The sequence below is a fragment of the Lithobates pipiens genome, unplaced genomic scaffold, assembly GCF_037356315.1.
Source record: "Lithobates pipiens isolate NorthernLeopardFrog02 unplaced genomic scaffold, aLitPip1_a1.2 Scaffold_1, whole genome shotgun sequence".
Classification (NCBI taxonomy): Eukaryota; Metazoa; Chordata; class Amphibia; order Anura; family Ranidae; genus Lithobates; species Lithobates pipiens.
Window position 1 is genome coordinate 137,503,539 of NW_027507685.1, and position 26,587 is coordinate 137,530,125.

General features: G+C 41.2%; 2 protein-coding genes across 5 annotated transcripts in view; both read left to right on the forward strand.

The window, feature by feature from the left end:
* The first annotated feature begins 453 nt into the window (after positions 1-453).
* LOC143988434 (olfactory receptor 1M1-like) lies at positions 454-1,779 on the forward strand. Its single transcript, XM_077488018.1, has one exon. It carries the CDS (start codon positions 454-456, stop codon positions 1,393-1,395), a length of 942 nt encoding a protein of 313 aa, XP_077344144.1. The 3' UTR covers positions 1,396-1,779.
* A 20,013-nt stretch (positions 1,780-21,792) lies between these two features.
* The window catches only part of LOC143975226 (HEPACAM family member 2-like), a 63,288-nt gene continuing 58,493 nt past the window's right edge, over positions 21,793-26,587 (forward strand). For 2 of the 4 annotated variants that reach the window (XM_077477409.1, XM_077477427.1), the window contains exon 1: positions 21,793-21,975. In XM_077477409.1, coding sequence (XP_077333535.1) covers positions 21,927-21,975 — 49 coding nt within the window. In that variant the 5' untranslated portion in view covers positions 21,793-21,926. The remainder of the gene's footprint in view (positions 21,976-26,587) is intronic. The other 2 variants (XM_077477399.1, XM_077477418.1) reach the window with 1 other exon arrangement.

A 26,587-nucleotide genomic window follows, 5' to 3' on the forward strand; every position in this document is an offset into this window, starting at 1 on the left:
ATACACTGAGCAGAGGTGGAATTGTCAGAGCCCCACTCTCCTCTATGGGGAGATCGGATAAAAACATTGTCATCCGATTCCATCTGATCTGCCATATGGATGGAAAATAGGGTTTCCATTCGTCTAGATTTCAGACAGGATCGGATTGGATAGCAGTGGGTGTCAGCGGACATGTAACCACTGACATCCGCTGCCCCATAGAAGTGAATGGAGTGTCCGATCAGGTTTGCCTGAAAAACTGACAGGTGGACCTAATCAGAAAGCACGCATGACAGGGGCCTAACATTTAAGGCTAAATGGTCTGGGTCTTTTACAGCCAGTATTGCCCCTGTGGACAAGCAAGATTGATTGTGACAAATTGTCTGTGTCTAAAGGAACAACAAATGTATTTAAAACCTGAAGTATTTATTTTCTTTGTGGTTCTTTAAGATAAGAAACAAGAAATCTGAAAGGATGTGTAATGCCAATGAAACTGGGTTTTCAGAGTTCCTCTTGCTTGGATTTCATGAGTTCCACGACCTTAAAGTTCTGTTGTTCTTCCTTTTCCTTGTCTTTTATCTTTTGATGGTGACTGAAAACTGTTTGATTATCACACTTGTGTCATCTTGCCCCCACCTTCATGTCCCCATGTACATCCTTCTCCGGAACCTGGCACTGGCGGACCTTCTTTTAACTTCTAACATCATGCCAAAATTGTTAGAGGTGACTTGGTTAGGTGGGACAGTCATCTCCAAAACAAGCTGCTTCCTACAATTCTACTTCCATTGCGCTGCAACCTATATACAATCTTTGGTTCTTACAGCCATGGCTTTTGACAGATACCTAGCCATTTGTCACCCTCTCCAATATTCCTCTACTATGAACCAGAAACTCTGCTTCCACTTGGCATTTTGGCCTTGGGCCATCCCCATCATCCTGCTTATAAGTGAAACAGTTTCAGTAATCCAGATGGGTTTTTGTGGTTCCAAAGTCCTAGACCATTTCTTCTGTGATGTTGTTCCCATTTTGGAAATTGCCTCCACAGACACTTCCGAAGCGAAATTCGAAGACTTTTTAATGACAGTTCTTTTATCTTTTATACCCTTTGTTTTTGTTGTTATATCCTATATATGTATAGTAAACGCTATCATCAAGATCAAGTCAAGTGACAATAGACGGAAAGCCATCTCAACAAGCAGTTCCCATCTTGCGGCTGTGTGTACCTATTTTGGACCTATAATCACCATCTATATGTTTCCAGTAGGGGGGAGCTCACCTTATGAAAATAAAATGAAATCTTTTCTATATACAACCATAACCCCTTTAATTAACCCAATGCTTTATAGCATGAGAAACCATGAGATCAAGAGAGCAGCACGGCTACTATTTCAGAACAAAGTGCTTTTCTCAAAGTGATTCTAAAGAACCACCCAGGAAGAGGAGGTTCAGGTCTGTTCTGCGCAAAACCATTGAAACCAATTTTTGACTTTACAATCACTTTAACACATTGCTTCACCACTTTTAGTTACAAAAGTAACAATTTTAGATGTCACCTGCCACCTGCTTGTGAAATCAGGCAATGTGGATCCCCTCAGTCACATATAATGGCAAAGTATGAATGTGGTTGAGTTAGACTCAAATGGTACTTGTTAATTTATTCTGTTTACCATTCAGGACAAAGAGACAGATTTTGTTGAATCCCACCCTCATTCACTAATACTTCCCTTTGCTGAGCTTACCCTTCTGGTTTATTTTTCTGCTAGAGCAGTGGTTCTCAACCCTGTCCTCAAGTACCCCCAATAGGCCATGTTTGCAGGTTTTCCTTTATCGTGCACAGATGCAGAGTCAAAGGCTTGCTATTTTGGAAAGCTATTTTATCTAAGAGAAAACATGGCCTGTTGGGGGTACTTGAGGACAGGGTTGAGAACCACTGTGCTAGAGCATTCAGAAATACTTTGTACTTCAAGGTAAAGGGAGCATGTGTTCTAATTCTCTGCCTCACATGGCTCTTGGCCCAGGCCTGAGTGGACAATTGCCAGGTCTGTAAAATGTCAAGTGCAAGGTAAGACAGCCCCAGACCGCTCAGGTCTGTAAATTGCCACATGAGGTTGGGGAGCAGATCATTAGTCCTGTGTTGCTATAAAAATACTAACCCCCCCCCAAAAAAATATATATTTTAACAAAGCAAAGTCCATGGAAAATAAAATGGTGGGTGTTACAATTTTTTATGTCACATGATATCTGCACAGTGGTTTATCAAATGCAAATTTCCAGGGAAAAAAAACACTAAACAAATTTTTAGTACACAATATATAGTGATATATAAAAGATTATGTCACACAAGTAAATAGATACCTAACATGTCAAGCTTTAAAATTGGGTGGAACGGCGACAAACTACAATACCTAAAAATCTCCATAGGTGATGCTTTAAAAGCCTTTACAGGGTACCACTTTAGAGTTATGCCCCATGCACACGAGCGGCATTTCCGACAGAAAAAGTCAGACGGGAGCTTCTCATCGTATATTCCGACCGTCTGTATGCCCCATCGGACTTTTTATGCCGAAAAATTCTGACGGACCTAGAAAGAGAATATGTTCTATATCTTTCCGACGGAACCAATTCCTATCGGGAAAATTGCTTGTCCATATGCTGTTCCAACAGAACAAAAACTACGCATGCTCTGAAGCAAGTACGAGACGGAAGCTATTGGCTACTGGCTATTGAACTTTACGTTTTCTAGTCCCGTCGTACGTATTGTACGTCACCGCGTTCTTGACGGCCTGACTTTGGTGTGACCGTGTGCACGCGAGACAGCTTGAGCGGAATTCCGTCAGAACTCCATTGGAAAAACCTTCAGAGTTTATTCCGACGGGAAAACCGGTTGTGTGTACAGGGCATTACACAGAAGGTCTAGCACTATAATTATTGTTCTCATTTTGATGTTCATGACAAAACCTCACATGTGTGGTGTGATCATCGTTTACAAATGCGTGCACATTTGCAGAGTATGGGGTACAAGGGTGCTTTACATTTTTTTTCTTTACATTTATTTTAATTGAAATTTATTGCTATCACAAGTAAGTGATGACCAACATCCCTTTTGATAAAAAAAATAACCAAATTCCCTCTGCATAATTACCAATGTGTTCGCACACCTCAAATGGTATTATGCATTCTGAAAATGCTGCACAACCAAACTATATAATTGCATATCATCTGTATTAATACACCATTATATACATAAAAAAAACTGAAATAAAGTGACCTGCGTGCTGGCAATTATATAAAACATTTATAAATATATATATATATATATATATATATATATATATATATATATACACATATGCGACCAAAATGTTTTTCTCCTTTTATTCAGATTGACAAATTATGTAAATACATTTAATTTATTACTATACATTCAATATATAGTACCTTAAAAACTATTCATACCCCTTGAAAATTTCCACATTTTGTGATGTTACAACCAAAAACCTAAATGTATTTTATTGGGATTTTATGTGATAGACCAACACAAAATGGCAGATAATTGTGAAGTGGAAGGAAAATGATAAATGGTTTTCAAATTATTTTACAAATAAATATGTGAAAAGTGTGACGTGCATTTGTATTCAGCCCCATTTACTCTGATATCCCTAACTAAAATCTATTGGAACAAACTGTCTTCAGAAGTCACCTAATTAGTAAATAGAGTCCACCTGTGTATAATTTAATCTACAGTGGTGTGAAAAAGTGTTTGCCCCCTTCCTCATTTCCTGTTCCTTTGCATGTTTGTCACACTTAAGTGTTTCGGAACATAAAACCAATTTAAACAATAGTCAAGGACAACACAAGTAAACACAAAATGCAATTTGTAAATGAAGGTGTTTATTATTAAAGGTGAAAAAAAATCCAAACCATCATGGCCCTTTGTGAAAAAGTGATTGCCCCCAAACTTAATAACTGGTTGGGCCACCCTTAGCAGCAACAACTGCAACCAAGCGTTTGCGATAACGTGCAATGAGGCTTTTACAGCGTCCTGGAGGAATTTTGGCCCACTCATCTTTGCAGAATTGTCCTAATTCAGTTACATTAGAGGGTTTTCGAGCATGAATGGCCTTTTTAAGGTCATACCACAACATCTCAATAGGATTCAGGTCAGGACTTTGGCTAGGCCACTCCAAAGTCTTCATTTTGTTTTTCTTCAGCCATTCAGTGGTGGACTTGCTGGTGTGTTTAGGATCATTGTCCTGCTGCAGAACCCAAGTTCGTTTCAGCTTGAGTACATGAACAGATGGTCGGACATTCTCCTTCAGGATCTCTTGGTAGACAGCAGAATTCATAGTTCCTTTTATCACGGCAAGTCTTCCAGGTCCTGAAGCAGCAAAACAGCCCCAGACCATCACACTACCACCACCATATTTTACTGTTGGTATAATGTTCTTTTTATGAAATGCAGTGTTCCTTCTACGCCAGATATACTTGGACACACACCTTCCAAAGAGTTCCACTTTTGTCTCATCGGTCCACAGAATGTTGTCCCAAAAGTCTTGGGGATCATCAAGATGTGTTGTGGAGAAATTGAGACGAGCTTTGATGTTCTTTTTGCTCAGCAGTGGTTTTCTCCTTGGAACTCTGCCATGCAGGCCATTTTTGTCCAGTCTTTTCCTGATGGTGGAGGCATGAACGCTGACCTTAACTGAGGCAAGTGAGGCCTGCAGTTCCTTGGACGTTGTTGTGGGGTCTTTTGTGACCTCTTGGATGAGTCGTCGCTGCGCTCTTGGGGTAATTTTGGGCGGCGGGCCACTCCTGGGAAGGTTCACCACTGTTCCATGTCTTAGCCATTTGTGGATAATGGCTCTCACTGTGGTTCGCTGGATTCCCAAAGCTTTGGAAATGGCTTTATAACCCTTTCCAGACTGATAGATCTCAATTACTTTCTTTCTCAATTGTTCCTGAATTTCTTTGGGTCTCGGCATGATGTGTAGCTTTTAAGGATCTTCTGGTGGACCTTACTGTGTCAAGCAGCTCCTATTTAAGTGATGCCTTGATTGTGAACAGGTGTGGCAATAATCAGGCCTGGGTGTGGCTATAGAAATTGAACTCAGGTGTGGACAACCACAGTTATAGTATGTTTTAACAAGGGGGGCAATCACTTTTTCACACAGGGCCATGATGGTTTGGATTTTTTTTCACCTTTAATAATAAACACCTTCATTTACAAATTGCATTTTGTGTTTACTTGTGTTGTCCTTGACTATTGTTTAAATTGGTTTTATGTTCCGAAACACTTAAGTGTGACAAACATGCAAAGGAACAGGAAATGAGGAAGGGGGCAAACACTTTTTCACACCACTGTAAGTATAAATACAGCTGTTCTGTGAAGCCTTTAGAGGTTTCTTAGAGAACCTTAGTGAACAAACAGCATCATGAAGGCCAAGGAACACACCAGACAGGTCAGGGATAAAGTTGTGGAGAAGTTTAAAGCAGGGTTAGGTTATAAAAAAAATACCCCAAGGTTTGAACATCTCATGAAGAACTGTTCAATCCATCATATGAAAATGGAAAGAGTATGGCACAACTGCAAACCTATCAAGACATGGCCGTCCACCTAAACTGACAGGCAGTGCAAGAAGAGGAGGTGCAGAGATCCACAGCTCAGGTGGGAGAATCTGTCCACAGGACAACTATTAGTCGTGCACTCCACAAATCTGGCCTTTATGGAAGAGTGGCAAGAAGAAAGCCATTTTTAAAAGAAAGCCATAAGAGGTCCTGCTTGCAGTTTTCCAGAAGCCATGTGGGGGACACAGCAAACATGTGGAAGAAGGTGCTCGCAGGGGCGGGCTGGGCCGGGGGGCAGGGATGCAATTTCCCCCAGGCTGCTCTCTAAATCCCCGTAAAAAGGCCGATGTGCTGCCAGCTGAGAACTGTGCATGTGCAGTTGGCCGAGTGTTACTGCTCGGGTGACTCTGGAGGGAGTTTAGCAGGGCTGGATAACAGCCCAGAAGCATGCAGGAACGTTAGCGCTGTGAGAGGACATCTGTCATGTCAGAGTGCTGTTCCCTGCTTCTGAGCTGACAGTCTTTGTCCATTCCATTCAGATTGAGCACGGCCGAATGGAAGAGGGTGGATCCGCTCTGCCTCCTCCAGCCCCCTCTCTCACTGTGCCCGCCCACACTCTGGGCAACCTGTGTGCTGCGTCTGTGAATCGGACGTGTGGGTGGGAACATTCAACCTGAGATCCGTCGGTGATCTGTATGGGAAGCTCTGATAACCGAGCCTTCTGCCTGCTGGGTCCTTCCTTCCAAGTGAGTAAGCTGTGACCGGTGTTCTGGCAGATAGTGTCCTGCCATCATATAGTGTCCGCAGAAGAAGCTTCGGAAAATCTCCGAAGCTGAACGGCGCCTGCGCCGTGAGTGGAGGTGGTAGCCCCACCATCCAAGCGGACATAGGGTTGTGAAAATTAGATGGCCTCGCTGCGCTCGGCTCTTTTTTATTCCTACTCTATGTCAACTTGGATGGTGGGGCTAGAACCTGGACTCATGGCGCAGGCACCGTTCATCCTCGGCTATTTTCGGAATCTGTGTTGCTGTGTACTGCGCATGCGCAGTACACAGCGGACACTATCTGATGGGGGACCTTATATGATGGGACACTGGCCTCTCCCCACTTTCTCTCCCAAATTCCTCTACCCCTCTCTCTGCAGATAAGAAGCTTTCTTTCAGCAGCCTGTGTAGTACCTACTCCTATGTACTATGATATGGGCTCACACTGGTCTGTTGGTGATCTCACTGTCTTCCTGCATGTCCCATAGACACTATTAGTTTGCACATTTTTGCTGCATTTTCTCAACACACTGAGCACAAAAACGGCTGCATCTTTGGTGCACTATAAAAAAAAAAACTGCAGCAAAAACGCACAACTTAAAATAAGCCTATGAGACTGCGGCTAAGGAAAACTGTGTACATAAGCACTGCGGCTAAACTGCAGCAAACCAGTGTGTGCCAAAGGCTTGCACACACTTGCAGCAGGCACTGCCACTCCAATGAAAAGTGAACAATGCTCAGGTTACTTTTGCTCATGCTCAGCAGCTCCAACCAGAGCTGTCAGTTTTTTTTTTTTTTTTGTTTTTTTTTTTTGTTCAGCTTGCTGGATTGAGCAAAAAAATAAAAAATATTGGTGTGTACAATCTGTACTATGTTGATAAAGGAATCAAGAAGCAATTTTCTTGAGGAGTGGTCTCTCTGTGCGGACAATTTGGAGCGATGTCTCTCCTTGTCTGGTGGCTGGTACTCAAAATATTTTTTTTTTGGGGGGGGGGGGGGGGGTGAAAACTAAACCCCATCAATTGCAGCCTCACTGTGCACCATCAAATGCAGCCTCACTGTGCCCCATCTAATTCAGCCTCACTGTGCCCTGTCAAATGCAGCCTCACTGTGCCCCATCAGTTGCAGCCTCACTCTGCCATTAAATGCAGCCTCACTGTGCCCCATCAAATGCAGCCAATGTTACCCCCCGCCATCAGAATTTAACAGGCTCCCCACCTCCCCCGCTGTCTGACCAGAACATACCCCCTCTTGGTGGTGGGTCAGGCAGCGAGTGATGGCAGGGAGCTGTGGGACAGGCAGCGGCTCCTGTGTTCTCTGTGCTTACTCCTTGCTTTTCCTCCTGCAAGACATCCAATAGGAGCGCCTGTCCTTTCAGCCAATCAGGTGACGAATATCAGACCCACTCTTCCTGGCAGAGAGGCGGTTCAGGGTAAGAAAAGCAAATATTCATTTGCTTTTCGAACATGCCTGGGTGGGCTCTGAGCACAATGCTCTGTGCTCCGAGTCCACCCTATTTTGATGCCTATTAGACCCTATGGTCAAGCTGAGGTGAGGTTGGGAGAAGTGAATGAATTAGAACATACGTGTGTCATGGGAGCATGAGCCGGCAGCAGAGGAGGAGACCACATCCTTAAATCTCAGCCAGGGTTCATGCTGGGACTTGTAGTCCTTTAATTTTTGGGATGTAACACCCCGAAAGTGAAGGACTAAAGGTCCCAGCATAAACCCCTCAGAGCTCAGGATGTGTCACACACCCCTGCCCCCCCCCCCCCCCAACTAGTGAAGGACTACAGGGCACAGCATGAACCCGTGGGATCTAATGGGACACATCCTTATATCTCAGGGGTTAATGCTCGGACTTGTAGTTTGTCCAGTTGCAAGGGGGGCGGGGTCAGGTGCTCAGCTCTGAGGGATTCATACAGGGATTTGCTTGCCGTTTAGTTCCTGGTGGCCATGGTAGTACAGGTCCCCCACAGGCCCTGGAGGGCCACATTGTCCTCCCTGCCCCCCCCCCCCCCCGCCTTTGTGATCATTAAAAACTTTAGAGACTGTTTTCCTGATCCATCACTTTGCCACCACCAGTTCTATGGGCCACATGAATGGACTTGCCCACCAGGCCTAAGGCTGCCAGCCCTCCCCTGCTCTGGTCAGATGAGACCAAAATGTTACCTTTTGGTCTAAAAGCAAAGCACTATGTGTGGTAGAAAACTAAGGCTCGGTTCACACAGGGGGCGACACGACTTGCCGCGCCGCGACCTGCCGCGACCTCAGCGGCGACTTACAAATGACTTCTGTATAGAAGTCAATGCAAGTCGCCCGAGGTCGCCCAAAAGTAGTACAGGAACCTTTTTTCTAAGTCGGAGTGACTTGAGTCGCTCCTCTTAGAACGGTTCCGTAGTACAGAACGGGGGCGACTTGTCAGGTCGCGGCGCGGCAAGTCGTGTCGCCCCCTGTGTGAACCGAGCCTAACACTGCACATCACTCTGAACACATTATGCCCACCATGAAACATAGTGGTGGCAGCATCATGTTCTGGGGATGCTTTTCTTCAGCAGGGACAGGGAAGCTGGTCAGAGGTGATGGGGCGACGAATGGAGCCAAAAACAGGGCAATCTTAGAAGAAAACCTGCTAGAATCTGAAAAAGATTATACACTGGGGTGGAGGTTCACCTTCCAGCAGGACAATAACCCTAAATATACAGCCAGAGATACAATGGAGTGGTTTAGATCAAAGCATATTCATGTCTTAGCCCCTGTACACACGGTCGGAGATTTCGACAACCAAATCCATCGGATTTTGTCCATCGGATCTTGTCCGAAACTGTTGCATACACACGGTCGGACAAAGTTGTGGAAAAATCTGATCTTTCAGAACGTGATGATGTAATTTCGTTACGATGGGACTACATTCAGGCTAGTAGCCAATAGCTTTGATGTAGGAATTTGATCTGAGCATGCGTGGCACTTGGTCTGATCAAAATTCTCTATACATGATCGGAGTATGTCCGATCGGACCAGTTTGTCGGAAAATATTTCCAACAAGTTGGAAAAGTGGGTCCGACGGATATTCCGACGGAATCAGTCCGATGCATACCACACACATTCGGATTATCCGACAACGCGGTCCGAAAGGACACATTCCTACGGGTTCTCCGACCGTGTGTACAAGGGCTAAGAATGGTCCAGTCAAAGTCCAGACCTAAATCTAATTGAGAATCTGTGCCAAGACTTGAAAATTGCTGTTCACAGATGCTCTTCATCCAAGCTGGCAAAGCTTGAGCTATTTTGCAAAGAAGAATGGGTCACTCTCTAGATGTGCAAAGCTGGTAGAGACATCCCGAAAAAGACTTGCAGCTGTAATTTCAGCGAAACGTGGTTCTACAAAGTATTGACTGCGCACCACACTTTTCACATATTTATTTAAAAAATGTTAGTGTTTGTCTATTTTATTTTTTATTTTTACAATTTAACCTTTTAAATATTTATTACAATTGTTAATTTTTTTTCATGTATTTTTTTTTTTAATCAGCCCTGTTGGGGGGCTTTGGTGAGATATCAGGGGTCTAAACCAGCCTTTCTCAACCATTTTAGCCCAGGGGAACCCTTACATTTTCAGGTCTCAGGGAACCCCTGATAAAACCTATTCATTGAGGGTCAGTGGGAGCAATGCCCCTTACTTTGGTGGTCAGTGTAAGAATAGCCCCCTTGCAGAGAGCTATAAAGAACATTGGTGTCATACCACTGGCTCCTCCAAGTGGCATTGGCTCAAAACTATGTAGTCACCAACAAACTGGAGGTAAATTAGCCACAGCTCAAGGAACCCTGTTTGAGAATGGCTGGTCTAAACAGTCCCCTGACATCTCCCTTTTGAGACCGGGAGAGGCACTGAAGACATAGACTCCCCAGTCCTTTTCTCTGCAGTCTCAGCTGCACTGAAGATGAATGGACATGAGACAAAGGCTCCTGTTCATTCGTAAACTGAAACACTGTAAACACAGTTTTCGATGCTCAGTGACAGTTATGAATGGACATTCAATAATCACTGACTCGGGACCTGGGGAGTCGGAGGAGGACACAGGGGACAGTCGGGATGATCGGTGGGGGCAGTTACAAGCACCGATCTCCCTGTGTGGCTTTCAATAAAGCAGATGACAGCCATGGGAGAGAGAGGAGGAGAGGCGTCTGTCAGCTGCTTTATTAAAAGCCACACAGGGAGATTGGTGCCTATAACTGCCCCCACCGATCATCTGTGAGGCTGCCCGGGGCTCCCTGCTAGCTGAGGAAACAGGTATCGGATTAGGCATTGGAGCATTTGCATGAGTACAAGTTCTCATGCAAATGCTCAGTATCGGCACCCATACTAGTATGGTGCAACCCTAGTGCATGTGTGTGTGTGTGTATGTGTGTTTGTGTGTGTGTGTATAGGACAATACCAAGATTATCTTTCTTCATTCTTGTCTCAGTGCTCAAAGCACAGAAAGAAACAGGATTTCCTAATAAAGCCACATGCAGCTCAAAGGGACCTCAAAAACTTTTTCACTTTCAAGGAGAGAAATGAGAGAGAGAGACTATGTCTCAGCCACATGTCCTGCCCATGTTACTAATACCAGATCAGAAGAGATGATTAATAAATAAATAAAGTCGCGCTATGGAAAAATCAAATCTCCTAAGTGATAGAAATATGTGAAATAAATTGAAATTAAAAAATGGAGAGAGAAAAGGAAATATACTGGGTTAGAGCTGCCTGTGCCTGAAGCCCTCACTTCCTTATTGGGGAGGAGAGGGAAATGAAAAATGTGAAATAAAAAGGTTATGGCGCTAAACCCTATTAGTGATGAGATGAGTTAACTTATCAAATCCTAGTGTTTAATTTTTTATATAAAAGGAAAAAGAAAAAGAAAAAAACTGTTGGTGATACCGTGCAGAGATATCCTAAAGCAATTTTATCCAAAACAAATTGTGTGTGATTAATGTGGAGTCAGCATTCATGTTCCATTATAATTAAAACCAAAAATGGGTATTAAATTATCCTATACGTATCAACCTACTAAAAACATGTAAACCTTCATTAAATGTGCAAAATAGTGAAAATAATGTTAATATTCGACAATATGTTAGTGTAAAACAGATTGTGCAAACATGTGCAAAAAATGTGCAAAAAAGCAACTAAAGGTCAGAACAACCAAGGATCAAAAATAATTCAACCATAAAATCGCATGAAGGCGCTAAATGTGCGAATAGACAATATTTTCAACCAATAATCGCATGAAGACGCATCTGTGTCCAATATAAGTCCAAAATTAATATTTGGCTTGATAGTACTGCCTCTTCAGACTATTGTTGTAATTGTTACAAAAAGTCAATGGGGGGTATTTGATTCACTCGTGCAAATAGTGCGGGCTTTCAATTAGAGAACTTCATCCCCGGTGCGCCACTCTGTGCTATAGTATATGAATGCTCTCACCAGAGTTAATGCCCCTGTGGGGCTGGATGGACCTTCACAATGTAAGCCACTGTGTCGCTCTCTGGCTGCTGCTGGTGCACTGGGTGAAGCTTCGTTATTCCGTCCGTATGGTATTCAACGTTAATTATATAAGGGAAGACATATCCATAGTGTAATACGTTCTTAACCAAATCGTTCGTTTATTAATATTAAAATCTACTCACATTTTACATTAAAAGCATGTGCATATAGTAAAAACTCCGCCGTTCGTCTCAAACGAGTGCACACAACGTGGCCACGCCCTACGCGTTTCGTCACTACGACGTCCTCTGGAGCCTTTACTATATGCACATGCTTTTAATGTAAAATGTGAGTAGATTTTAATATTAATAAACGAACGATTTGGTTAAGAACGTATTACACTATGGATATGTCTTCCCTTATATAATTAACGTTGAATACCATACGGACGGAATAACGAAGCTTCACCCAGTGCACCAGCAGCAGCCAGAGAGCGACACAGTGGCTTACATTGTGAAGGTCCATCCAGCCCCACAGGGGCATTAACTCTGGTGAGAGCATTCATATACTATAGCACAGAGTGGCGCACCGGGGATAAAGTTCTCTAATTGAAAGCCTGCACTATTTGCACAAGTGAATCAAATACCCCCCATTGACTTTTTGTAACAATTACAACAATAGTCTGAAGAGGCAGTACTATCAAGCCAAATATTAATTTTGGACTTATATTGGACACAGATGCGTCTTCATGCGATTATTGGTTGAAAATATTGTCTATTCGCACATTTAGCGCCTTCATGCGATTTTATGGTTGAATTATTTTTGATCCTTGGTTGTTCTGACCTTTAGTTGCTTTTTTGCACATTTTTTGCACATGTTTGCACAATCTGTTTTACACTAACATATTGTCGAATATTAACATTATTTTCACTATTTTGCACATTTAATGAAGGTTTACATGTTTTTAGTAGGTTGATACGTATAGGATAATTTAATACCCATTTTTGGTTTTAAATATAATGGAACATGAATGCTGACTCCACATTAATCACACACAATTTGTTTTGGATAAAATTGCTTTAGGATATCTCTGCACGGTATCACCAACAGTTTTTTTCTTTTTTTTTTTCCTTTTATATAAAAAATTAAACACTAGGATTTGATAAGTTAACTCATCTCATCACTAATAGGGTTTAGCGCCATAACCTTTTTATTTCACATTTTTCACAGAAGAGATGATTATTGACAGATAAATAGGACTCAATTCCTGGTTGGCTGGGTAATAGCTGGAGGGTCTCCTCATCATCACAGATCTTGTCTTCAGGTCTCTGACACAAAGACAAATGCTGCATCATCCTCAGGAGCCTCTGCAACGGGACTTTGCTGTAACATTCATCTAGAGGCATTTCTATTAATAACTATATATATATTATACAGTATATATATATATATATACCGTATATACTCGAGTATAGGCCGACCCGAATATAAGCCGAGGCCCCCAATTTACCCCCAAAAAAACTGGCAAACTTATTGACTCGTGTATAAGCCGAGGGTGAGACATGCCTGTCCATCCCTGTGTGTGTGTCCGTCCATCCCTGTGTGTCCGTCCATCCCTGTGTGTCCGTCCATCCCTGTGTGTCCGTCCATCCATCCCTGTGTGTGTGTGTGTCCATCCATCCATCCATCCCTGTGTGTGTGTGTCTCCATCCATCCATCCATCCATCCATCCCTGTGTGTGTGTGTCTCCATCCATCCATCCATCCATCCCTGTGTGTGTGTGTCTCCATCCATCCATCCATCCCTGTGTGTGTGTGTATCCATCCATCCCTGTGTGTGTGTGTGTGTCTCCATCCATCCATCCATCCGTGTGTGTGTGTCTCCATCCGTGTGTGTGTGTGTGTGTGTGTGTGTGTGTGTGTGTGTGTGTGTGTGTCCAGCCTACCTGTGTCCCGAGCCTTTGTCCCGAGCCTCCGTCCCGTGTCGTGCCTTGCCTTCGTCCCGTCCCGTCCCGTCCCGTCCTGTCCCGTGCCGTGCCTTGCCTTGCCTCCGTCCCGTGCCCTCTTCGTCGGCGGCCATTGTAAAATTCAAAAGCCGCGCCTCCTCCTTCGCCTGTGATAGGCGGAACACTGAATTTCCCAGCAGCCTGTGTTCCGCCTATCACGGACGTCGTATCATCCTCGTCCGTAGTACGAGGATGAGACGATGCCCGTGATAGGCGGAACACAGGCTGCTGGGAAATTCAGTGTTCCGCCTATCACAGGCGAAGGCGGAGCCGGAGGCGCGGCTTTTGAATCATAGAATGGCCGCTGTCTGTCTGCTCGACACGCTGATCGAGCGGGCAGACAGCGATGACTCGAGTATAAGCCGAGGGGGGCACTTTCAGCCTCAAAAAAGAGGCTGAAAATCTCGGCTTATACTCGAGTATATACGGTATATATATATATATATATATATATATATATATATATATACACACGCACACACACAGTGCCTTGCAAAAGTATTCACCCCCTTGGCTTTTTAGCTATTTTGTTACATTACATCCTTTAGTTCAATGTTTTTTTTTAAAATCTGAATTATATTTCATGGATCAGAACACAATAGTCTAATGCCGCGCACACACGACCTGACTTTTTGATGGACTAGGTCCGACGGTCTTCCCGACTGACTTTTGGCGGAGTTCTAACAGACTTTCCAAATGAACGGACTTGGCCACACACAATCACACCAAAGTCAGACGGATTCGAACATGATGACGTGATGACCGGACTAGAATAAGGAAGTTCATAACCAGTAGCCAATAGCTGCCCTAGCGTTGGTTTTTGTCCATCAGACTAGCATACACACGAAAGCATTTCTCTATAGGAACTGGGTCCGGTGGATTTCCGGGCGAAAATTTTTAAACATGTTCTATTTCTAAAGTCCGTCAGATTTTTGGACAGCAAAGGTCCGATGGAGCCCACACACGATTGAATTGTCCGTCTGACCTTTGCTGTGGAAAAAAGTCCTATCATGTGTACACGGCATAAGTTGGTGAAGTAAAATTAGAAAAATATATACATAAAACTATTTTTCAGAAATAAAAGACTGATAATTGGCATGTGCGAATGTTATGAAGCCCATAAAAAGCTCTGGTGCAACCAATTACCTTCAGAAGTCACATAATTAGTGAGATGATGTCCACCTGTGTGCAATCTAAGTGTCACATGATCTGGCATTCCATATACACACCTTTTTGAAAGGCTCTAGAGGCTGCAACACCTAAGCAAGAGGCACCACTAATCAAATACTGCCATGAAGACCAAGGAACTCTCCAAACAAGTAAAGGACAATGTTGTTGTGAAGTACAAGTCAGGGTTAGTTTATAAAAAAATATCCAAATCTTTGATGATCCCTAGGAGCACCATCAAATCTATCAAAACCAAATGGAAAGAACATGGCACAACAGCAAACCTGGCAAGAGACGGCCGCACACCAAAATCCACGGACCGGGCAAGGAGGGCATTAATCAGAGAGGCAGCACAGAGACCTAAGGTAACCTTGGAGGAGCTGCAGAGTTCCACAGCAAAGACTGGAGTATCTGTACATAGGATGACAACAAGTTGTATGCTCCATAGAGTTGGGCTTTATGGCAGAGTGGTCAGAAGAAAGCCATTACTTTCAGCAAAAAACAAAATGGCTCATTTTGAGTTTGCGAAAAGGCATGTGGGAGACTCCCAAAATGTATGGAGGAAGGTGCTCTGGTTTGATGAGACTAAATTTGAACCTTTTGGCCATCAAAGAAAATGCTATGTCTGGCGCAAACCCAACACATCACATTACCCAAAGAACACCATCCCCACAGTGAAACATGGTTACGATCGTCACTTCTGGCCGCAGCCGAGACCGGAAGTTCTTATGTTTACAAGCGCAATATTCGAAATTTCATGTGAGTGGATATTTTTTATTATTTAAATAAATGATATGATTTTACATATGAAAGTCCCCTTTCTTCCCTTACGATTACTGGCACTGGATCACCTTGTGAGATTACCCTGTGAGATTATCTTGTGAGGAATACTGAGAAGGAGCCATATCATCTATTTCCCCTACATGTGTATTTGACCCTGCGGGGTCGACCATTGAGGTGAGAGGCTGGGGGAAACGGGGGGTGCACTGGTGGAGCACTGAAGGTGGTTTGTGTAGCACGTTTTCATCTGAGTGAATACGGCATGTTTTCATCAGCACGTTTGGATATTGAATTCATTTATTAAGCACTGGAACATCAGTTTGAACATTTTATTGGACATTTTATTGGACACTTTGTTTCTTATATTTTTTAGCGATTTTTACACACTATACTGCGATTTTTTGCACATGATATGCGATTTTTTGCACATTTTATGCGATTTGTATTTATCACATTGCTATAGGTGATTTGCACTTTTCAGTCATTATACACATTTGTGTTGTGCATGTGTATGTAAGTATAGAGCTTTGCTATTTGCACATTTATTTTGATCATCTTAGTTTGTTTTTTCACATATTTTGGTATTTATTTTAAAGGTAGCGCCACACACTTTTATATGCAATTGCTTAGATAGTGTTGAGAACATTATTTGTGTTGGCAGCTTCCTCTGTTCCTTAGTTACCAATTAGGCATTTGTTAGAAATTAGTTAATTTTTAGGGGTTGTGCGCACTAGTATCTTACTTTTTTCGGAGACCTAAGGTAACCTTGGAGGAGCTGCAGAGTTCCACAGCAAAGACTGGAGTATCTGTACATAGGATGACAACAAGCCGTATGCTCCATAGAGTTGGGCTTTATGGCAGAGTGGTCAGAAGAAAGCCATTACTTTCAGCAAAAAACAAAATGGCTCATTTTGAGTTTGCGAAAAGGCATGTGGGAGACTCCCAAAATGTACGGAGGAAGGTGCTCTGGTTTGATGAGACTAAATTTGAACCTTTTGGCCATCAAAGAAAATGCTATGTCACATTATACATTATATCACATTACCCAAAGAACACCATCCCCACAGTGAAACATGGTGGTGGCAGCATCATGCTGTGGTGATGTTTTTCTGCAGTCAGGACTGGGAAACTGAGTTGAGGGAAAGATGGATAGTGCTAAATACAGGGATATTCCTGAGCAAAACCTGTACCACTCTGTGTGTGATTTGAGGCTAGGATGGAAGGTCACCTTCCAGCAGGACAATGACCCTAAACACATTGTTAAAGCAACACTTGAGTGGTTTAAGGGGAAACACGTAAATGTGTTGGAATGGCCTAATCAAAGCCAAGACCTCAATCCAATAGAAAATCTGTGGTCAGACTTAAAGATTGCTGTTCACAAGTGCAAACCATCCAACTTGAAGGAGCTGGAGACTCCTATTTCTATATTTCTGACAATAACTGAATCTCATTCTATATCATTGAGGTATGACTCCATTCAGGGAACTTTTGCTAGTGGGGGGGGAGATGTATTCATGTATTTATTCTCATAGTCTTTGATATGCATAGTGATTGTATTTATTGATATGATAATCTATGCACTTTTTCTAATTGACTTTTGCTCATTCATATAGTAGCTACGCTTGTCTCTGAGGAAGCCATATAGCGAAACATGTAGAACTAAACATGTGGGAACAACTATAGGAGCTACAAAAATATGCCTTGAATGACCATGAAGCTGTTCATGTATTGTACAAATAGTTTTTTATATGTGTATTTGTGAATTTAATAAATTGTGGTTTTATTGAGAATACTTTATGTCATAGTACTAATTGCACCTATAAAATACCATCCCCTCTACCCTGTATGTTCTATGTTATCATGGGGACATTGGTGGCCCCATGATAAGACAAGATTCTAGACAACACAAGAAACCTGTTATTAAAATATAGTTTTGGGTCAGTTGTATTTTTATTACTTTGTTTTCTAAACTGTTTTATATATTTTTACAAATAAACTTTACATTTAATACAGGTTGCACTCATGATGTAGGATTACCATTTCTAAAGAAAGAACACATCATATGCCACATACACACGATTGGAATTATGGTGGCCCCAAAAAGTGGCCCCAAACATCTTAAAATGACTAAATCTCATCCACAAGGGAACAGATCATGGTAAGATGCTGCATACCTACTCTCACTTTATCACTGGTGTCAGGCTCCCTTGGATTACCACAAAATGGCCACCATCATGTGGGTCCTTATATACTGCTCCCTATCCTGCTGCAGCGTATGACGTCACAGCATTATGCGGACGAGGGGATCAGCATGCAGGGCTGTCCCAGATAAACCTCCACAGCAAAAACTGCCAGTCCGTAGATCAAAACCAGCATGTGGGGTTGATGTCCATGGTCAGGTCTGCCCATAGGGCAGGACCATGCCCGGGGAAGTCTCCACAGCCATAGGAATGATCAAAAAAGGAAGGCAGAAATGCCAAGGGGCCACCACAGACAGACACCTCCGCAAGCAGGAGCCACTCCAATGTGGGTGTACCCAGGGGCCTGCAGACCACGGTCACCATCACCCAGATTTTGGCAGGATAGGGCACATAGGGCCTCACCAATGTCCCAAATGGGCACCCTCGGACGTCAGTACTGGCCAATGGGCAGTACAATCATCCAGACAACTCAGGCCAATCAGGACAAGACTCCTATAGTGAAAATGTAAAAAAAAAAAAAAAAACACAGAAAAGACCCAAAAACAGAATGCATGATATACAAACTTAAAACCCTGCCAGATGGGTGGATGCATTCATATCTGCAACAGAAAACAAAAGAGGAAAAACAATATTATAAACAATTGCTTATACTACTACTAATACTATACAATACAATAATACATACATCAGTTAACAATCCTTACAAATAATCAACCAAATAGATAACAAAACACAGCTGTAATGATGCTAAAATATGTATATACCACCCCACAGGCAGTACAGCAAGATTTTCTCTATTTAAAATCAACCATATCATAACTGAAAGTTGCTGTAAGGAAGTTTATAAATGATATTTAGTGTCTGTTGTTTCTTTATGACTCAGATGAGGGCTGTACAGCTAAAAACCACAGATGAGCTTTTTCCATTACAAAAGTGACTGCAGCAAACCGTAATATACATGGATTGAAATTCAGCCAGTCCCTGCTGAACCATACATGGATTGACTTCTATACAACTATCCTGTTTGGTTTTATCCCATCAATCAGTGCTGCAGGCTAAAGCCAGCAGCCCTGATCAGTGTGTTCTGGCAGTGGGGGAAGTTTCCGCTGCCAGAATATAATTACTCAGCATGAAGGATTCGGGGTAATCAGATCATTGTTGTTCCATTCAAACCCGCTGCAGTTGTACTAATGCTCAGTGGACAGGACCAGATCTATTATATTGTATAATGTATTATACAGTAAGTAGTAAGCGTTTTATTTTATTACTAACTTATTTAATTAAAGCTGTGGGATTTAATTAAAGTGGGAGGAAAATCCCACTGGTGTTTTGTACCTACAGGTAAGCTTATAAAAAGATAGAAAATAATTAATAAAAAAAAAATGAATTAAACCGCACTCTCTATAGAGTTTGACATTTAAAGTGAAAGTGCTCAAAAGCAATAAGCAATATCTACATTCAAATATATATATATATATATATATATATAAACTCAACATCAGATATACCAATGTGTAATATAGATTGTATGTGACATCACAAAAAAGTGATCAATTACATTATTACAGTGTGATAAAAGTTAATTCAATTTTTTGTGATTTATTCCTGTGATTGTCCAAACACATGGATGTGTCAGCTGCTAGGAAATGTTTGATTTTAAACTTTTTTACTTGTTTCTATTGGAATTTTTTGTAATAAATCACAACATACTTCATTATGGAAACCCTATCTTTTTTTATTTTCCACCTGGATACCTGCTGAAGGGTATGGTAAATATTATCCATCTTGAGAATACCCATTTAACATCCTCTGTAAGCTGCCGATTGTATCCCGTTTGATCATCCACTTGGACCAGTGTTGAGGTTGTAAGGAATTCCAATCTGGATTGTCGTTTAAGCGTATATGACTTCCTGTAATGGGTGTCATGGGATTTCGGTGGGTAGGATGTGTGGCGGGTAGTGATGGTGATGAAAAGATCCTTGTTTTACCAGGACCCGGAATGAATCACAGGAATAAATCACAGAAAATTCAATGAAATTTTTATCACACTGTATATGGACGTGATCACTTTTTTGTGACATCACATACAATCTATATTACACATTGGTATATCTGATGTTGAGTTTATATATATATATTTTTGAATGTAGAGCTTGCTTATTGCTTTTGAGCAATTGAACTTTAAATCTCAAACTCTTTATAGAGAGTGCATTTTTTATTTAATTTTTATTAATTATTTTCCATATTTATTTCTGCTTACACCGAGCTGCTCTCACTTTGTTTGATTATTTATCACCAATTGGGCAGGTTGAGTGCTATCTTCACTTATTGTTATATAATAAGCTTATAAAAAGGCTTACCTGAAAGTACATTAAATATCTCCTAAACATGCACTGTTTAGGAGATATTTACATGTGTAGCAACCAGTGATGTCACGGGTGCATGCTGGCTGTGCTCTCAATGGATGGCATTCCGACCATTGAGACAGTCGTGCTATGGCTGTGACTCCTGAACATTCAAACAGCTGCAGCCCACAAACCTGGAAGGGAGACAGGTTGAAGATGGATTCCCTATCAGCGGTGACTGGGCACCATTGGAGGGATCCATTTTTTAGTTAGTATGTCATAATGTGCTAGTATGGAGTCCTTCCCAGCCAGTGTCATTAGTACAGTGTCAGTGTACAGTATTATCACTGTATTAGTGTCACTAGCAACATCAATGTCAGTTAGTGACCCTCCCAGATAGCGTCTGTTAGTGCCAGATTGCCCTACCTGATCACCACCACTAGAGTATAGTGTATATAGCGGGGTAATTTCCAGTATATAAGTATATCATAGCTTGTATTCGCTATAACGTATACACAAACCAATTAATATACACTTATTGGGATTTATTTTCTTACCAAAGACATGTAGCAGAATATATTCTCGCCTCAATTTATGAAGAAATTTGATTTTTTTTTATTGGATATGTTTTATAATAGAAATTACAAAATTTCTTTGGTTTATATAATGAAAAACCCAGTGGTGATCAAACACCACAAAAAAACTCTATTTTTGTTGTAAAGTGGTTTACAACCACTTTAAACTCCAAAAATATCAAAAATTTACCCTTGTGGTAGGGTCCCCCCCCCCACAGCAAGGGTTAAATACCTGGTAAAGAAGGTTTCTCTAGCAGCCTGTCATTAAACGTGCATGTGTCAGGTGAGACAGCTTCTTGCAGCGAGGGAGATGTTCTTGGCACTCCTTCAGCAGTGATCTGTCTCTCACAGCAACAGGAGCAAATCTGCACCACCGGGGCCTTGATCCTGTACACAGGTATGGAATAGAAAGAGTTAAGTGAAGTGCACGCATGGAGTCCACGCTAGGTGCGGTGCTAGGTGGGACTCTGTACCATTACTGGGAGTGAGGTAGCGGTGGAGAGGGCATTGGCTCTATGTGTCCCTCCTAAATCCATGGTGATGTACAGTATATTATATCAAGAGAGTTTATTAGAGTTCAGTCAGCTGTTCAAGTAAAGATACCCCATTTGTGAGACGGTAACCCTAACCAAAGGGTTTAGTGTAGCCCAGAAGAACCCACCCTGGGGTAAGCCTCTCCTTGGTGCCCAATGAGGAGGAAAACATGGAGGACATGACATCCACCACAAAACCTCTACCATACAAGTCTTTGGACACTGTGGGAGCGACTGACAATATTCGTGCGACACCTTTATGAGTGCTAGCTAAAACTATCATTTTGTTATATTCGTTTTTTCTAATTGATGCTTTACAGAGCATAACTTTTTCAGGTAAAATATGTGTGAAGTTTTACTTCCTGTCCTAAACGCCCACACTGAGTTTGGCATCCTGTTTGTACACTTATTATAGCTGAGTCCTTTGTTTTACAGAATAAAAATTTTCAAGGTAACAGAAGCGTAAAGTTTAAGTTTGTGCCAAAACTGCCCAAGCTGAGCTACTCATCCTCTATGTCCACGTATCGCTCTAACGGAGTCTGGTCATGAAACATCTAATCTGCGCTTTCATTCTCATCCAGATCCTGATATTGGGTAAATATCTAAAAGATAGAACAAAAACTGACAATGTCTACCTTCAAATTTTTTTTTATTGTATTGCCTAGTATGCAGCCTTATGCAACTTTTCTAAACATATATAATTGTTAACCATCAGTGCCTTTTTTCCTTGTCTTTCGGACCTTAACTGTTCTTTCCATTTCTATCACTATGACTTGGTAGCTGCTCCTGAGTAATATAAAAATCTGTACAGAAAGCACAACAGTCTCATCGGTATTAAAAAAAACAAAAACAATGAAACCCGGTTATTCAGATTTTTTTTATTAATGCATACAACAATAATAGAAAAAAATCAAACAAACTTTCAGTTCTCTGGATTTGTTTTATTCAAATGTAAAATGTGTATGTAAAACCCCAACTTTTTGGGTTTAGATAAGATAGGAATAGGTTTAAAACGATTATCAAGTTATTTTTTGTTGCCCGTGTCTTGATTGATAATAATAAATATGTTTCTAATGCAGACAGGGATTTCCACTATACCTATATATCGTTCCACAATCCATACTAAAATCCTTTATTGGGACTTTCAAGGCATCCAAACAAACTTCATAGTGTGAAAAAAGAGGAAAACTGGCAATAAAATTACAACAATCACCTTGTGGCGCTTAAAGAAAAAAACTGCTAGAATAACAGTGTACTAAAGTGTTCAAAAATAAACCACGTGAAAATGATAAACACATGTGCATAAATAAAGTACAATAAACGTTGAAGTAAATTGTGATTAAATATCCAAAAATAATACTAAGCAATTACATATGGATAATTTGATTGTTTTTTTTGTTTGATTATTGAACCTTGGGATTTTTTTGGGACTTTGATCACTATTGCTCACACCGATATTAGATCACTATTAGAGGATATTATTCATCTTTTGTATTCATTTTTTGTTACATATATTTTTTTACATTTTATTATCCATATGTAATTGCTTAGTATTATTTTTGGATATTTAATCACAATTTACTTCAACGTTTATTGTACTTTATTTATGCACATGTGTTTATAATTTTCACGTGGTTTATTTTTGAACACTTTAGTACACTGTTATTCTAGCAGTTTTTTTCTTTAAACGCCACAAGGTGATTGTTGTAATTTTATTGCCAGTTTTCCTCTTTTTTTCACCTTCTGTGATATATATTCAAACATTTAAGTGGCAGCTGGGGGGAGGGGTGATTGAGCGCTGTGATGATATACTAGAGGGGAGGCCATTAATAGTGTATCTTGAGTTTTACTAAACTTCATAGTGTATTGGCTGAAATGTACATTCGCATAGATGGTACTTCCCAACTCATTTTAATTTATTTTTCTTGGTCTTCCTCAGTGGGGAGGATGTACAATTCTGAAATTTAACAAAGAAGCAAATTCAAAATCTAATAACATAGCGTATAATTAATTTTACAAAACATCCCCTAACACTGTTGTACATATAAAATGATGACAACTATGGTATATTACCAATTTGGTGGCCTTCAAAGTCTCAACAGAGGATTTTTGTATAGATTGAGTTTTGATTGGGAGATTCTCACTGTCCTAAAGGATGCATCAGAAAATGAGATGAAATCTCCCCAAAGTGAACAGAATTTCCATCTTGGAGAATTGTCATAGGATGGATTGTACTTCACCTCTTGCTCTGATGACAACCCAGAATTTTTGAATTTCCTATCAATATCTCAGCGACAATGATCAGCAGGGCAAAAAAAGGGTAAGCCTCCAAACAAATAATAGAAACCCAACTGGCGATCTAACCCTTCTCTAAACTATCCAAAATGTAGAAAATGTATTTTTACTTGCAAATATTTTAATTAATCTTTATATAGATTTTAACCTAAAAGAATGTAGCAGGTGAAGCTCAGATGGCTAAAGTCATCTACAGTGGTGTGAAAAAGTGTTTGCCCCCTTCCTCATTTCCTGTTCCTTTGCATGTTTGTCACACTTAAGTGTTTCGGAACATCAAACCAATTTAAACAATAGTCAAGGACAACACAAGTAAACACAAAATGCAATTTGTAAATGAAGGTGTTTATTATTAAAGGTGAAAAAAAATCCAAACCATCATGGCCCTGTGTGAAAAAGTGATTGCCCCCCTTGTTAAAACATACTATAACTGTGGTTGTCCACACCTGAGTTCAATTTCTCTAGCCACACCCAGGCCTGATTATTGCCACACCTGTTCACAATCAAGGCATCACTTAAATAGGAGCTGCTTGACACAGTAAGGTCCACCAGAAGATCCTTAAAAGCTACACATCATGCCGAGACCCAAAGAAATTCAGGAACAATTGAGAAAGAAAGTAATTGAGATCTATCAGTCTGGAAAGGGTTATAAAGCCATTTCCAAAGCTTTGGGAATCCAGCGAACCACAGTGAGAGCCATTATCCACAAATGGCGAAGACATGGAACAGTGGTGAACCTTCCCAGGAATGGCCGGCCGCCCAAAATTACCCCAAGAGCGCAGCGACGACTCATCCAAGAGGTCACAAAAGACCCCACAACAACGTCCAAGGAACTGCAGGCCTCACTTGCCTCAGTTAAGGTCAGCGTTCATGCCTCCACCATCAGGAAAAGACTGGGCAAAAATGGCCTGCATGGCAGAGTTCCAAGGAGAAAACCACTGCTGAGCAAAAAGAACATCAAAGCTCGTCTCAATTTCTCCACAACACATCTTGATGATCCCCAAGACTTTTGGGACAACATTCTGTGGACCGATGAGACAAAAATGGAACTCTTTGGAAGGTGTGTGTCCAAGTATATCTGGCGTAGAAGGAACACTGCATTTCATAAAAAGAACATTATACCAACAGTAAAATATGGTGGTGGTAGTGTGATGGTCTGGGGCTGTTTTGCTGCTTCAGGACCTGGAAGACTTGCCGTGATAAAAGGAACTATGAATTCTGCTGTCTACCAAGAGATCCTGAAGGAGAATGTCCGACCATCTGTTCGTGTACTCAAGCTGAAACGAACTTGGGTTCTGCAGCAGGACAATGATCCTAAACACACCAGCAAGTCCACCACCGAATGGCTGAAGAAAAACAAAATGAAGACTTTGGAGTGGCCTAGCCAAAGTCCTGACCTGAATCCTATTGAGATGTTGTGGTATGACCTTAAAAAGGCCGTTCATGCTCGAAAACCCTCTAATGTAACTGAATTAGGACAATTCTGCAAAGATGAGTGGGCCAAAATTCCTCCAGGACGCTGTAAAAGCCTCATTGCACGTTATCGCAAACGCTTGGTTGCAGTTGTTGCTGCTCAGGGTGGCCCAACCAGTTATTAGGTTTAGGGGGCAATCACTTTTTCACACAGGGTCATGATGGTTTGGATTTTTTTTCACCTTTAATAATAAACACCTTCATTTACAAATTGCATTTTGTGTTTACTTGTGTTGTCCTTGACTATTGTTTAAATTGGTTTGATGTTCTGAAACACTTAAGTGTGACAAACATGCCAAGGAACAGGAAATGAGGAAGGGGGCAAACACTTTTTCACACCACTGTAGGATAAGAAGCTTAATCTATTCTTTACTAACACATTTTATTAGGTTTAGTCAGGGTCTTATAAGACCCTGGATTCCCTAGGCAACTATACTGAAATTTTGGGGCTTTTAGTATAATAAAGCCCCGAAAAAAATGGAAGCCTTGTGTACATTTATCTCCTGCAGCCAATTTGCAGATATGTCATGCTACATGTACGCCAGCGCTGGCTGCTTGGCATTTCTCAGGTCAAGATTCATGATAGTGGGATCTATGGAGCATGTCTGAATAATAGTGAAATAGCTACTCCCCATTTGTGAGTTAGGGGGACTTTCCTCTGCCTTCACACTGAACAGAGGGATGACACAAGGTTGCACACTATCGCCTTTCTCCACTACTTTTTTTTGTCGATACTGAGCCCTTGGCAGTGATGATTTGCACAGAACAATATTGTGGGCTTTAGCTATGAGGATATACCTGAAAAAATTATGCTCTATGGCATAGAGTCTATGCAGATGATATGCTTTTGCTTCTGAGTGTTACATGCCTTTCACTTAAAATAGTTATGGGTATCATTACTAAGTTTCGTAATGTACCCCGGCCTCACTATTAACTGGTATAAGTCTGCTCGATGCTGCTCGATGGCACAATCAACCCATTGTTTTTTTTTTGTTTGTTTTTTTCACAATCAAGATTTTATTGGGTTCAAAAGTTGTAAACAATGATGTAGTAAATATATAACATACAAATGAAAAACAAGATTGGTTTGGTTCATTACAATATAAGTTGCTGATAAGAAAACATATTGAGCACAATGAGTCAAACAGTGAATGGTTGGAGGGGACATTAGGGAGTTGGGAATGTGGTGGGGGAAAGAAAATAAAAATTGCAAAAAAGAATAAAGGTAATAATAGAGATAATAATAAAAGAGAAAGAAAAAATAAGAAAAAGATAAAGGCAAGGGAACGGGTGGGGAAGGGATTATATTGTTTGAAGACTCCACAGAGGAGCGGCATTTAAAGGAACAAGACATTATTGTACAGCATATCAGGTTGTTAACAAATTATATATCATATATCATGTATAGGTGAGTCTTACACGTTTAGAGAAAAATATAGTA

Excerpts from the sequence above, each read along its gene's own strand:
- LOC143988434 (XM_077488018.1), top strand. The coding sequence starts at position 454 with ATGTGTAATGCCAATGAAACTGGGTTTTCAGAGTTCCTCTTGCTTGGA.